The sequence below is a fragment of the Peromyscus eremicus genome, chromosome 4 (genome assembly GCF_949786415.1).
Source record: "Peromyscus eremicus chromosome 4, PerEre_H2_v1, whole genome shotgun sequence".
Taxonomy (NCBI): domain Eukaryota; kingdom Metazoa; phylum Chordata; class Mammalia; order Rodentia; family Cricetidae; genus Peromyscus; species Peromyscus eremicus.
Genome location: NC_081419.1, coordinates 82,178,494 through 82,193,145, shown reverse-complemented (window position 1 = coordinate 82,193,145; position 14,652 = coordinate 82,178,494). Strand labels below are relative to the sequence as shown.

Below are 14,652 nucleotides of genomic sequence, written 5' to 3'. Positions count from 1 at the left end.
ACAGAGAAACCCTGTCTCGAAAAACCAAAAAAAAAAAAAAAAAAAAGAGAGAGAAGCTGGCATGAAGTTGCTTTAAGAATGAACTTCATTAGGAGACATATATTCACCACTATAGTCAGCCATGACCAAATCTAGAATTAGGAGGGCATTAGAAATGATGGCCACCAAGAATAGCATGAAGGGGTGTCCTAAAGAGACAGACCTTTTGCTCCAGAGAACGAAAGAGCTTTTCAGTGGCATCAGGAAGTTTTCCCCATACCATGTGGCTTAGCTAGGTCTAAGCTATGTCTGAAGGGGTACTAGGCAGGTACCACAAGCTTATCCTATAGCTATAACCTGCAAGGCCATGGCATAGCATGCTTTCTTATCAACTTTCTGTTCCAGAAAGAGACTGTAGGGATGGAGACATGGCCTGATTTCTGGAAGAGGGAGAGAGGTATATGGAGTCTCTACAAGCTAACAAGACAGTGTCTTGAGAACAAATGAAAATGTGAGCCAACACCAGCTATATCTCAGCAATGCAGACTAAAAGTCTCACAGAAACATTAAAATTGATCTCACATTCTCTCACTTGACCAACTGCAATTACACAATTCTGTTTTCTAGTAGATGTAGTAGAAATAGCCACCCAAAACAAACAAAAAAAAAACTTTTTGCATTTAAGAACAAAATCTATGCCCTTATTTAGGTCAGAATTTGTGGAAACAATATCGGTTGTATTTTTTTAAAAGAAAATATTCTTATGGAAACAGAAGAATGATGATCTCAGAAATGCTACTCAAGAGATTTTTAAAAACGTTTACTCTTTTTCAGATATTTCTGATTTGTGTTGTCTTCTTTCACTTCTGTACATCTCTTTGTCTATCTGTCTACCTATTTACCCGTCTATCTGTCTATCACTCTACCTATCCATCATCATCACTACCACCATCATCGTAATCTGTCCCTATACTTCTCTCTCACTATAATTTGCTCACATGTTACTAAATTAAAGAATGTTGAGAGGCAGAGGCAGGTGGATCTCTGTGAGTTCGAGGCTAGCCTGGTCTACAGAGGGAGTTCCAGGACAGCCAGGGCGACACAGAGAAACCCTATCTCGAAAAACAAAACAAAAGGAAGAAAGGAAGGAGGGAGGGAGGAAAGGAAAGGAAGGAAGGAAGGAAGGAAGGAAGGAAGGAAGGAAGGAAGGAAGATAAATTCTGTGGAGGAAATATTTTCCACACAATTACCATCACTATTTGAAAACACTAACTATTGTTACAGCTTTAACAAGCCCCCCCCCCGCCTCCAAAAGTAAGTTATGTCAGCTTGGATTTAGAACTATTTATTATTCTGTTGGTTCAGAAGCAATTATTTAAAAAAGTACATTTCAGGAAACAACATACGATTTTTTTAAAGTGTCATTTCTTCATAATAGTCTGGCAGTTCAAGCTCCAGTAAGATACTAGACCCTGTCACACATGTAGGTAGCTCCTGAGAAAGAAGAAAACATAGGAACAATGGGCAAAATTGGACTTTTTACAAAAATGAATCTTTCCATATCTTAAAAATTCGGGAGGCAGAACCAGGTGGATCTCTGTGAGTTTGAGGCCAGCCTGGGCTACCAAGTGAGTTCCAGGAAAGGCGCAAAGCTACACAGAGAAACCCTGTCTCGAAAAACCAAAAAAAAAAAAAAATTCATTTACTTAGATATGATTTTCTGAAGATTCAGGACATCTTGCATAGCCCAGCCTGCACTTAAGGAACATCTATGGAAAAAATTACTGCTGAATGTGAAGTCTGTACACAGTTCTTTTCTTCTAATTCTAGTCTGGGTAGGACACCCATAAACATCATTAGAATTGTTTTTCCCCCCTTTGGTAATACTATACAGTAGGATAAATCTGAAAATCTTCATAATAGAATACTTCATTGTCTTTGTTCAAGCTTCCCTGTCAGGGTTGATGTCAGCCACAAAGGGACCAACCTAAAAATAGACTGAGTGAGAGGACTATAGCTTGCCTGCTGTCAGCTCCTCACGTTAGCCCTGAGTGGAAAATTCAGGTGCTGCCTCTTTGTGTATAAACACCTCCCCTTAAGCAAAACAGTGTAGCAGTCAAAGCAAGTTCAGTAGCCTAAGGTGTAACACAAGAGGCATTTAAAAATCTGGCAAATCAATATTTTTGTCAAGGGATCAAAATGAGGCTGATGTTTATGTTTATGAAAATGAGGACATGGTTATGAAGCAAAAGACAGCAAACTCCCCTTAATTGTGACTCAATACCTAATAACAACTATATCAGAACAGATTTTATTATTGTTATTATTATGTTCCCAGGTCGTTCCACACCAGCATTGTTTCTACACAGTACTAAAGCATCTGGATGAAAAACAGGAGGAAAAAAATCTAATGATCCAGCTGTTTCAAAAATCCCAGCTGTTCAGTAATAGGCAGAAAAGAGCTAGCATAATGACAGGACAGAACAGACTCACAATGCAGGTGACAGTAGGAGCTCTCTGGATGTGCACTGCTATGACCTGATTTATAAAATAGCAAGACATCTACTTAAATCACACACAAATAGCTCCTGCTAAGAAATGTGTGAACAGAGAATGGCAATGTCCTTCATATTGCAGGCTCAGGTGGAAGTAATGATGTGTGACAAGAGTGGGGTCTTGGGAAGGTGGGCAAGCCAAGCATTTTCTCTGTCTGTCTCTTCAACCTTAAAATATGCTTAGTAATCAGGTGAATGATCAAAAAGCAAACAAAAATGACATCTCTGTATACTTTTTCTTTAGTTTAAACATGCATTGGAATCTTACACCATTACTCATCACCAAACCCCTTCAGGGAAGCAACAAAATATTTTCAAGTCAGATGGCTTTTTTAAATCTCTTGCAAAGGTTATAATGTAACTAAGCCTTTATAAAACTGAAAAAAGGGGGCAGGAGGCTTCCAGCATGTGATTTCCAGCATGTTTTAGCAGTGAAGGTAGGATTTACCTCCTGTGACATGAGACTAATCTCTGAGAGTGACACCATGGATGTACAAGGAGGAAATGGCAGTTCCTGAAGAGAACTGCTCCCATCTAAAGATTCCTCTCGATCTCTTGAGAGAATAAAAATAGGCTGGCATCACAAGATGACTCACACCTTGAGATACTGTATGTTGCTTCATGCTTATCTATCTAATCTAACCCTTTCTTTCTCACACTGCCTGGAAGCCTGTGAAATATGTGGATTCTGATAGTGAAATGACACCTCTTCTCCGCGTGGATGAAAAGCAGTCACTGCAACAGCTAAACCAGCAAGGAGCATATGACAGCAGAGTTCTAATTAGGTTGCACAATTTTTATGATTTCTCCATTCCTCCAAGCATTATACACAAGCAATAACCAACATAAACATAACCACATAGTTCTACATTAGTGATGTTCATTCCCAGAGCTTTTGTTGGTTACCTAGCTCAGTTTCAATATATGACCAGTGCCCAAGTGTCAATCTTTTAAAGATGTGAGAATACCATTTGCAAAAGGGAAAAGTAAGTTTTAGCCTAATTTTGCAGCAGCGGGTGTAGCTTTCACATGTAAGTGTTCTAGGAGACAGAAAGCAGAGAATTGTGACAGTGGGACATGCACTTCCATATGCCTACTCTAGGAGATACGTGCACTCTTCTGGATACCTTGGGTTAGCAACAATATATAATTAGCATTATAAAATGCAGCTGTTTTTAGACTGATCTAGCTAATCTTTCCAACAAATTGATGACTTCATTTAGGCATCACTCCTTGCTTCTTGACCACCTGCCTCCTACTCCACCTGTCTCTCAGTTGGCTCTGGTCCTAGATCCTGATTCTATTCTGGAAGAAATTGGTCAAGAACTCTGAGGTCATTTATAGATACTCAGAAAAGGTACCCTAATATTCCAACAGTATCTGTTTACTATGATACAGTGAGCAGGCACATCTTGTGTTGTATTTTATAATTATTGAAGTCAGTTTGAAAACAGACCAAAAACAAATGTTGCAAAAGAAGGCATCAAATACACCTGCCATCATCCAATCAATGCACAAGTGCCTATTACTATGTTAGAAAGCCAAAATGGTTATATGAAATCTATCAATTTAAATATAATATTGAAAGTCAAGGAAGGAGTACAAAAATGCAAAGGGATTGCATTATATTCTCAGGAAGAATGAATTAAATAAGTCACTATTTCCAGGCTAAATCTCTCTCCAAACAAATAGTTCTGACTATATATTGCAACCTCCAAATATATTAATTTCTTAAGACTGTTAGCTAGAAATATGCCTGAAGTTAGTAAAATAATATGAAGCTTAGGATCTCTAACTACTCTTTTCTCAAATCTCATTCTATTATTAAGACAATCAACCTGAAATTTAAAAGTTCTGGGAGAAGGACAGCTAGTTTATTTAAGGGAGCTCCTAGCAGGTCAAACACATTCCAGTGAATGACACACACCCAAGAATACATAGGCAGCACTAATTGGCTTCGTTGTTTTGAATGCAAGCACAAAGTTGAGTAGGTATGGAATGGGAGATAGATATGGAAGAAGAGAGGGTAGGGGAGCAAATACGATCAAAATGTATGAAATTCTCAAGAATTCATAAAAATATTTTTAAAAATAGATAATGACCTATTAAAATTTTGTTTCAACCAGAAATGGCAAGTAAGTAAATAAATCTTAAACCAAAGGCTTTCCCTAGGGAGTCTATAACCTCTTCACAGACATCAGTCCAAAGAGACTCATTAATTATTTCCTACTCTCCCTGGTAGCAACTGAAAGCCTCGTTTGGATCGTGATCCCTACCACTGAGAAGGAAAAGAAAGACTCACTCAGGTGCTATCAACGCCATGAGTGTTCTTTGGGGAAATCACCAATCCATTCAAGTACAAGCTTATTCAGTCTATAAATAGAACAGCATGTGTCTTCCAAGCTAGCTAATACGGTCCTTATCATGACTGGGTATGGATTCAGATAATTATCATCTGGTCTTATACAAAAGCCTGTATTCTCCAACTATTTTATGTGAGTGCCTTCAGAGACTAAGAGATATTAATAACATAAAACTTTTAATATTATAGTTAAATTGGAAAATTGAGACATATCCAGCAAAATTTACAAGAAAAACACAGAAAGATAATAGCTTTAGGTAAGTCTAATTTCTAAAGACTACTAGGTTCCTTTCCATGTGCATCTTTTATAGAATGAAAATAATGTGTCTAAAAATAAACATTTTGCAATGTCCCATGAAGGAAAAATCAAGCTTTCTTCCTGAGATGGACATTCTTTGTCCCTGTATCTCATGGGACTCCTCAGAGGTTAGCTCTAATGCCATTGTAGGTCTAAGACACAAAATCTAACCTCAAGTTTAAAAAAAAATTTACAATCCTCAAATATCACCATTTCTCCACAACGCATATTTTCTTACTGATGGAAAACTTCACCTTTTCCCTTCAGGCTATCTTTTTTTTTTTTTCGGTTTTTTGAGACAGGGTTTCTCTGTGTAGCTTTGCGCCTTTCCTGGAACTCACTTGGTAGTCCAGGCTAGCCTCGAACTCACAGAGATCCACCTGGCTCTGCCTCCCAAGTGCTGGGATTAAAGGCGTGCGCCACCACCGCCCGGCCCAGGCTGTCTTTTTGCAATATCTCAGATTACTCATTTGCTTATACACATTTTATCCTAACAAAGAAAGAATAAGAAATGCATAATACACATAACATAAATGTATGATATGTAAATGTGATTCTTCTGAAACAAACGAAATTAGTTGGTCCAGCTTTAGTTGATACTCAGACTCTGTTTCTATAACTGCTTTTTGAAGTGATGGACCTCCACTAACCAGTAATTAAAGAAGCTGTGGACAAAAAACATCCTTGCTCTCCTGATACATGGAAAAGTGAAAAGAATGAAGCACATTTCTGCATGATATTAATGTCTAGAAGAAGAGAGACCATCCTCTATATTTACTGGGATTTCCTAGATGACTGTTAAGAATACTGTTAATATGGGCTAACATGTCATCTGACATTTCACATAAAATATTAACTTGCATATTTGATCCATAGCTACTTTCTGGTTTACACAGCATCTACAACAATCACCTCTTCATTATCTCTGAAAACCACAGGAACCAGACAAAACTGCCCTGTGTGTTTCATATTTATCTCCTGCATTGGCTCATCAGACTTAGCTGCACAGTTAGGTCTTGCTTATTTTCTGAATTCTAATTTTTTTTTTCTTTACACGGTGTTTTTTGAGTCAAGGTTTTGATATGTAGCCCTGAAACCACTTATGTAACCCAGGCTTGTCCTGAACTGGTGACCTCCCTGGCTCAGCTCCTCAAGTGCTGGGATTAAAGGCATGTGACACTATATTCAGATCTGCATACTCTATTGATGTACCCTTTTATGGCTTTGTATTTCCAAACTGTCTATGTATCAATAGAAAATGGAATTCCGAGCCTGAGTAAAGACAGTCTTGGATGACAATCCAACTATGAATAATCTATAAAATAGATCACTCCTAGGTCAGAAAGCAAGAGTTAATTGACTATTTCTGGATCAAATCTCAAAGTCATCTAGATGCTGGTGACCTCCATACAAATTTACATTTCAAGACACCAGTAATAGCCAATAGATACAAACTAAAGCTTAGGTCAGCCCCGCTATGGCTCATGAATTGGAGAGTATGATTTCCAGTATGATAAGGCTTCATAAGGAACACGGAATTGGCCTGATAAATCCCCTCTGATCCTGAAATCTGAATGGGGAATGCCAGGCTCTCTCTGAGAGCCTCAGCTGATAAACATGTGCTATGCTCTTCAAAGGTACCAAGTCATGCCTGGAATTTAATCTTTCTCCCTCTCCTCCAAAATGATCATATTTTCTGAACCTCAAATTGGACCAGATGGCCTGATACATATTAGCATACTTTTATGAAGAAGATACTGTGAGAAATCAGGACTGCTATGGAAACAGACAACGAAGCCAGAAATAAAATTCCTATCACAGTCCTAATCTTAATTTACTTTTTAGAAGTACATATTCCCATTTACTGAAAAAAATAGCTTTGGTTTCTTCAATCTTGAACAAAAAAATATTTCATCAGCTTTCATTCAAATAGGAATTCAGATCCCAGTATTAGAAAGCAAAATTGTGGTCTAATCTAGGGAAGCTACATTGGTCTGGAAAATTATATACTTAGAATCAAGTTTCTTGTCAGCAGGAAAACCAAGCAGTACCTTTTGTCCATATCAAATGTCCCTTGCAGAATTCAGATTGACTTTGGGGTCAAGAAGATTTCCTGGAACAGGCCCTTTTGTCACTGAATGACAGCCCATAACCATTCTAAACTGTATCAATAAAAAAAAAGACACAAGATATCCATTACACTCTGCATGGCACACATGAGCATGTCACCACAGGAGCACTTTTAAAAATGTAAACAAAATCTACATATATTTCCACTTGACTTGGTAATGACATTAATATGACAGACACACCAGTGCCCTGAAAATTAGCAATGGACAACACCATTTCTGATTCTGTTGAAAAGCAGAGTTCTGCTGTTATTATTTAAATCAGATGAAAATTACTTCCCATTGATTAATAATCACTTTTTATGAACTAGGACAATACATATGTTAGCCCTGTATATTTTCCTTGGTTATATCTATTCATAGTTTGGGTTTTATTTAAACATATGCATGTTTAATGAAAAGGGCTTTTTGTTTTGGTTTTCAAAGCTTCAATGATTCTATGTGAAATAAACTCGACAAGAAATGCAAAAATGCTTGTAAAGTACTACACGTGTCTAAGCATAAAATGAGTTCCCAGCACAGGTCAGAAAACTATGACAACACTGCTCTTCAATAAAGAAAAACAATAAAAATATTTACTTACCAACCTTCACTTGTATATATTCAACTGGAGACAGAGGAGGTATTTTTCACTAATTGAATACCTTCCCTTTATAAGTTTGTAGAATAAAGAGCTTTAAAATACACCCTATTCACTCAGTTTGGTTTATATTTTAAAATTCTCAAATTCTTGATTTTTCAATTAATTTAACAATGATTACAAATATTATGATGTTGTTACTTAAAAAAAAAAACACACACACACAACCTCTGCAGATGGTGTTATCATCTCAATGGGGTATTTAGTTAAATCAAAATAGTCTTATCAACTCCAAGGTAGAATTTGGGTACTGAAGGGATAAAATAAAAATGTACCCCAACATTCCAATTTGTGTTTTTAAAAAGAAGTAAAGAAATAATAAAGCTTAAGACTCAAATGACACACTCTATGCACAGCTCTCGTGATTTCCCTGGACCATCCATCACTCCTCTGGCACCATCTCCCTTTCAGAGAAATGAAAAGAATATCTGCTCTTCCTTTCTTTCTCATAACCATTAGGTATCACTGCTTCCTTTTTAAGAATTTGCAAGAAATAACAGTGCATCGACCTGTGAAAGGATCCTGATTAAGATGACATTCAGATGGTGTGATCTGGTTGTCATCTGGGAAGGGCTTCTGATCCTAAGCATAATGATCTTGAATGGGATTGCTTCTGTTCTTCTTCCCTGTATGGTAAACCTGTGCATATTTCAAACCTGTATGGTGGCATCTAAGAAAATACAGTTTCCTAAATCAGTTTACACAGCAGCATTATTCCTTGGTAGAAAATCTTCACAAAGGTCCTAAAGCACTTTGCATAGCTTGAACCTGGGAATTGCTATCAGTTCACAGGTGAACTGAACACCCGACTTCCACATGAAGAAGTGCCACTTGCACAAATGCCCACCCTCAAGGCAAAGGGGCCTAAAGCTTTCCTCTCAAGGTAGAATTAATCCACGCACCCTAACATAAATTCATCTTGCATGGAGGAAAACACTTTGAATGACGATCTAATATTTGGTTTGAAAGCACATGACTGACAGTTCCATCAGATTCCCTAAAAAAAAAAAAAGAAAGAAAGAAAGAAAAGAAAAAAAAACCTCTGTGAGATAAAGGAAGCCCCAGGATTCTTAATTATCTGTCGCTTATGAAGTCTCATAATTATCAAATTAATCCATATCATCAAATAAACTTAATATAACTTTTCTGATTTAGAAAGGAAATGCCAAAGAAACAAAGAAATTCCGAACATTTCCTGCATCACAGACAAAGCATTACTGTTACTTCTACAAAATACTCAATGAATGTCCCATGCTAGAGAACTGTTGAATAATTTAGAAATCATATCAAGTACTCGCATTAAACTCAACATTTCAGAGCTTTCAAGCTTTCCTTTGCTTTCCTAAATCCTGGGACTTAATATGCTTTTCTACTCATTACAAAAAAAAAAAAAAAATGAGGTGTAGACATGTTTAAGTGACTTTTGCCAAGGGATTATGACCATGCCTGTCAAAGACTCATTACATTTTGCTCCAGTACAATGTATTAGAACATCATTGTGTTAGAACATCTGTACAATGTATTAGAATGTCGTCTCTGGAATCCTGATCACAAGGTGCCACCGTGTCATTCAATCATCTCCACCGCTTGCTGCCTTTCCTTCTCCAGACTGAGTTCTAGCAAAATGTTTCCCCATGAGTGTAGAGAAAAGACAGGAAGAGAGGCATTGATTGACTAGAACTCTTTTCACTTCAAACACCATTAAAAGAGAGGGAAAATGTATCCAGGGATTTGGGGGGCTAAAAGTATTTGAGAAAACCAATTATAAGGGTGGTGTGGGGGTGTTTCTTTTGTTGTTTATTTTTGGTTTATTGGGGTTTGTTCACACTTGTCAAGTTTGTTACAGGCTGAAATGGCAGACATGGTGATATCCCACAATGCTCAGGACAACCATTTTTTAAGAAGATTTTATTTTGTTTGGTTTTGTTTAGAATATATATATATATATATATATATATATATATATATATATATATATGAGAGTAAGGCCTCTTCTGTGTTTTACTGAGTGAGATATGAGCTGTATTTCACGGTGACACAGTGGTGCAAGGCTCATCACTTCATGCTACCTCAACAAGAATACCTGTTGTCAGTTAAATGGAAGTGTAGTCCTCGGAAACCCTCTGTGACAAACATGATACTGATTACAATGCTGATAAGGAAACCAAATATTCTAAAACCATTCCTCTCTAGCTCAGTTTTAGCAGAGTGCTTTAGCATTTGAGGTGAATCCCCAAATTTTGTGTTTTTGTTTTTGTTTGTTTGTTTTTGTAGCTGCACACATACACACATACACAAAATGGACTAAAGTCTAGCATTTTGGTGCATATTTAATAAAAAGACCTTAAGCCATAATTGCTGTAGCTGCTGGGTGCCTTATTTCTTCAAGAATTCTTTCTGTGCATGCAATAACTTTGGTTAAATTATTCTGGACTTAAAAGGCATAAGAGTATTTAAAATAGTATGGTTTCTGAAGCATCATTGTAACAAACCAATTTCAAAAGATTCAGCTGCTGAAATTTACTTCATAGTCCCTTTGTAGATCAGTTGTTCAGATTTTAAAACAGGAATCATGTGCTGTTATCTGTGTAGTCATTAGTCTCACGAAAGGTAAAGAATGATAAAATAAGACTAAGAAAGCATTCTTCCAATGATTGTCATTGAACTGATCAGTATTTTAGTAAACATTCACAGTATGAAGTCTCTCTCTGTCTTCAGCATAGAAAGTAGTGCAAAAGAAAAAAAATTCCAGTCTCATGACCTGTGAACAAAACTTGGTACATTTCCTCCAGAATGTTAGGCATTTGCTATTATACCTCCCCAAAATTAATAATAAAATATAATCAATTTCTAAAGGCCCCTGCAGCCTTTTCAAAAGTTAATTTCCAGTTAAAAATAAACTTTAATTAAATCCAAGATTAAATTGTGACCTATATTCTATTAAATAATTTACTTTCTCTTTTTTCTACACAGTAATTCTTACAATTTCTAAAAAAACAACTACGGAATCCAAAGACATAGGAGATATTATTAAAACACTGATAAAAGACTGCTCAAATTCATTAGTTCTTACATAGTAAATACTTCAGAATGCCAACTTTTCCCGTCACAGCACAATTCCCAACAATGTTGACAATTTACTTACGTACCCATGTGCACACACGCTCACACATACACACACACTTGCTCTCCTCAGGACCATCTTTACTATTAACATTTTTCCCATTATGTGCAAAATTCTTGCATTCTATTAAAAAATATAAAGATAGATCTGCTCTATTTAAGCCTCCCTCTTCTCCAAGATGTATCATTTATTTGATATGCAATACAAATTTAGTCACAATTATGCCATGTATTACCATTAAACAGTGTACTACTGTATGCATTGCAATCATTTGCATATTTCATTTTCATAACTGCACTCTCTATGCATGAATATATTTGGAGATGGGAGGGCAGTGGCAGGTGAAGAAAGCGATTCACACATCGGTCTCCACAGCCTTTGCATTAGAACAATTGTTTTTATCTGTCTCACTATCATCCCCCTTTCCCTGACACTTCTCTTCCTTTCCACAAAGAGATTCCTTAACCCCTTCTTCCATCTCTAGATACTCTGACTTGTCCCCCAGGGATGAAGAAGTGGAGCTCCGAAATTTCTTGAGCAAATTAGAAGGGAGGTATGGACAACTAACTGCATTTTGTGTCAGCTGGGTCTGCTCCTCATTTTCAGTCTCTCTGTGGTAGAAATAGTTAAAGTTAGACACAATCACCGGCACAGGCAAAGCAATGGTTAAGACACCCGCAATGGCACACAGGGACCCCACAATCTTTCCTCCCACTGTGATGGGCTTCATGTCCCCATAGCCCACAGTTGTCATGGTTACCACAGCCCACCAAAACGCATCCGGGATGCTTTGGAAGTGGGTAGTGGGTTCATCTGCCTCTGCAAAATATACAGCACTGGAAAAGAGAATGACCCCGATGAACAGGAAAAAGATAAGGAGGCCCAGTTCCCGCATGCTGGCTCTGAGGGTGTGGCCCAGGATCTGCAGGCCTTTGGAGTGTCTGGAGAGTTTGAAGATCCGGAATACTCGGACCAGACGAATGATCCTGAGGATGGCAAAGGACATGGCCTGCTGCTGCTGGCCATTGCCACCTCCTTGCTGCTGGGCCAGGTCGGTGCCCAGAGTGATGAAGTAAGGCAAAATGGAGACAATATCAATGATGTTCATGATGTTTTTGAAGAAGAGAGCTTGGCTGGGGCAAGCAAAGCATCGAACCACAAACTCAAAGGAAAACCACACAATACACACTGTCTCCACGATGAAGAAAGGGTCATTGAATATTGTGTGCCCTGAGTTCTCCAGGTGGGATGCCGATGTGTCATTCAACAATCTGCTGTGCCCACCTGCACTCAGGGCCATGATGAGATCTCTATCATCTCTGAACTCGGGCAAGGTTTCCAGGCAAAATATGACAATAGAGATTAAGATGACCAGGACAGACACAATGGCTATCCCCCTGGCAGGGCTAGAACTCTCTGGATATTCAAAGAGAAGCCAAATCTGTTTTTTAAATTCGTTCTCTGGCAGAGCCCTGTCCTCCTCTTCTCTCACAAAGCCCTCATCCTCGCGGAACTTGAGCAGGGCTTCCTCTCCCAGCTGATAGAACTTCACCTCCTCGGTGAAGATATCAAAGGGGACATTGACTGGCCTCTTCAGGCGCCCTCCTGACTGGTAATAATATAAAATGGCGTCAAAGCTGGGTCGGTTCCTATCAAAAAAATACTCATTGCGCAAAGGGTCGAAGTACTGAGTCCTCTTCTCAGGGTCTCCCAACAGAGTTTCTGGAAACTGGGCCAAAGTTTTCATCTGGGTTTCAAAGCGTAGGCCGGACACATTTATCACCACACGTTCACAGCAATCACTGTAGCGGACTGAACTGTAGCCACCACCACCCCCGTCCTCCTGTGGCAGCAGGTCTGTGTACGAACACCCATCCCCATGGTCATCTTCACTATAGTAAAACCTTCCCTCCTCTTCCTCCTCCTCTTCCTCCTCATCGTCTTCCTCTTCCTCACTCAGCTCCCTCAAGATCTTCTCTTCAGAGCCACTGGGCATCAAGTCCGAGCAATGAGGAAAACTGCTCTGCCGATGGTGGAGTTTCTTCTTTTCAGTTCGCTGACGACGCCGCCTCCGACTCCCTCGGCTACCTTGAGGATCATGGGAGGAGTAGGCCCCTCGCGTCTGGTGGTGATGATGGGGGCCTCCGCCAGAACCCCCAGTGCCTTCAACAGCAGCCGTGGCAGCTGCCACAGCAGCAGCTGCAGCCGCCCTGGAGTGAGCAAGTCTCTCCCGCTCTCGGGCCCGGGCCTGGGCTGCATAACCATAAGGCATATGACTGTTGCACCCTGAGCTCTCTGCACTCACCATTGCAACCTCCATGGTGGTGGTTTGGGGAAATGGCTGGTTCCAGTTGTAAGAAAAAAAGAAAAATAGGTCAGCTTATTTTCTTACCAAATTAAGGTAAGTTTGGAAGCCTTAAGCAGATTGCCTGGAAGACTTAGGATATTTTCAGTCCAACTTTGCATTTTCTGTTTTTAAATCAGCACACCCCATGCTCCCTCTTCTCAGAGATTCAGCGTTGCTTTCCAGAGCTTGGCTAGTCTAGACAACAGCCTAGTGCTCCTCAAACATAAGTCATGAAATGTTGCGGTCTCCCAAACACCTACGTGTTTTGGGGTAGATGTTCAAATCTGGAAGTATGTCTGGGATGAGGTTGGTGATGACGCTACAAGACTCAAAGGCAGCAAGAATCTGACAGCCAGAAGTTGTGCCTAGAAAATGAAATATATTTTTCTGCATGGAAATTGTCCAAAGCCCAGTCCATCCAATTTAAATAAAATGTAAATATGTCTTTAGTCTTAGCACTTGCCTTCTAGTGATGGCTTGACCCATGTTAAGATGTGGCTTAAAATATGTCCCACCATTGCTGCTCAGTCTATGAGGATGATTTCTAAGATCATTAAAGGCTTCATGGACCCACAGACAATGTCAAGTTGTAGAAAGAGGCAAAGACCATGGAAGGCAGAGAGGGTGGAAGATGAGGTTCCAGCAGAGGCAAACCCAACTCTGAGGTCTCCATAGAAATCAGGAAATGAAGAACATCCTTTGGCTAGACTCATTCAGAGAATCACTTCACCTGAGGAGGGATGGGAAACAAGCACAGGAGAAAAATAAAAAGAATCAAACCATAGAGAGCAAACAGCCCTTTAATCCACATACACTTCTTCTCTTGTCCTCAAGCAAATCACGAGACACACACCAGGAGACCATAACTTTTCAAGAGCACAGGGCAGGATGCTCTAGAATCTCTTCCACTCAACATCCATCTTGCTTTCTTCTTTGGTTATTAGTTCAGCTCGGTTCAGTGTGTGTGTGTGTGTATGTGTGTGTGTCTGTGTGTGTGTCTGTGTGTCTGTGTGTGTGTGTGTCTGTGTCTGTGTGTCTGTGTGTGGCAACTCATCTATTTTGCTTCTGTCCGTTCTCAACTAACATGGGTCTTGCTTTCCTCTGCCACTTCAACAATGCCAGGTTTTAATCTCACTAGCATTCTCTTCACTCCACAATAGCAATGCTGTGGCTGTTTTCATTATTCATTTATCTCAAGGAATTCTCTTTAAAATTTTC

General features: G+C 39.1%; 1 protein-coding gene across 1 annotated transcript; it reads right to left on the bottom strand.

Moving 5' to 3' along the window:
• Positions 1 to 10,397: 10,397 nt before the first annotated feature.
• Positions 10,398 to 14,142, bottom strand: Kcna4 (potassium voltage-gated channel subfamily A member 4). Its single transcript, XM_059259473.1, has one exon. It carries the CDS (start codon positions 13,405 to 13,407, stop codon positions 11,443 to 11,445), a length of 1,965 nt encoding a protein of 654 aa, XP_059115456.1. The 5' UTR covers positions 13,408 to 14,142; the 3' UTR covers positions 10,398 to 11,442.
• Positions 14,143 to 14,652: the final 510 nt, after the last annotated feature.

Bases quoted from the DNA above. Each gene is read 5' to 3' on its own strand.
- Kcna4 (XM_059259473.1), bottom strand. From the start codon at position 13,407: ATGGAGGTTGCAATGGTGAGTGCAGAGAGCTCAGGGTGCAACAGTCAT.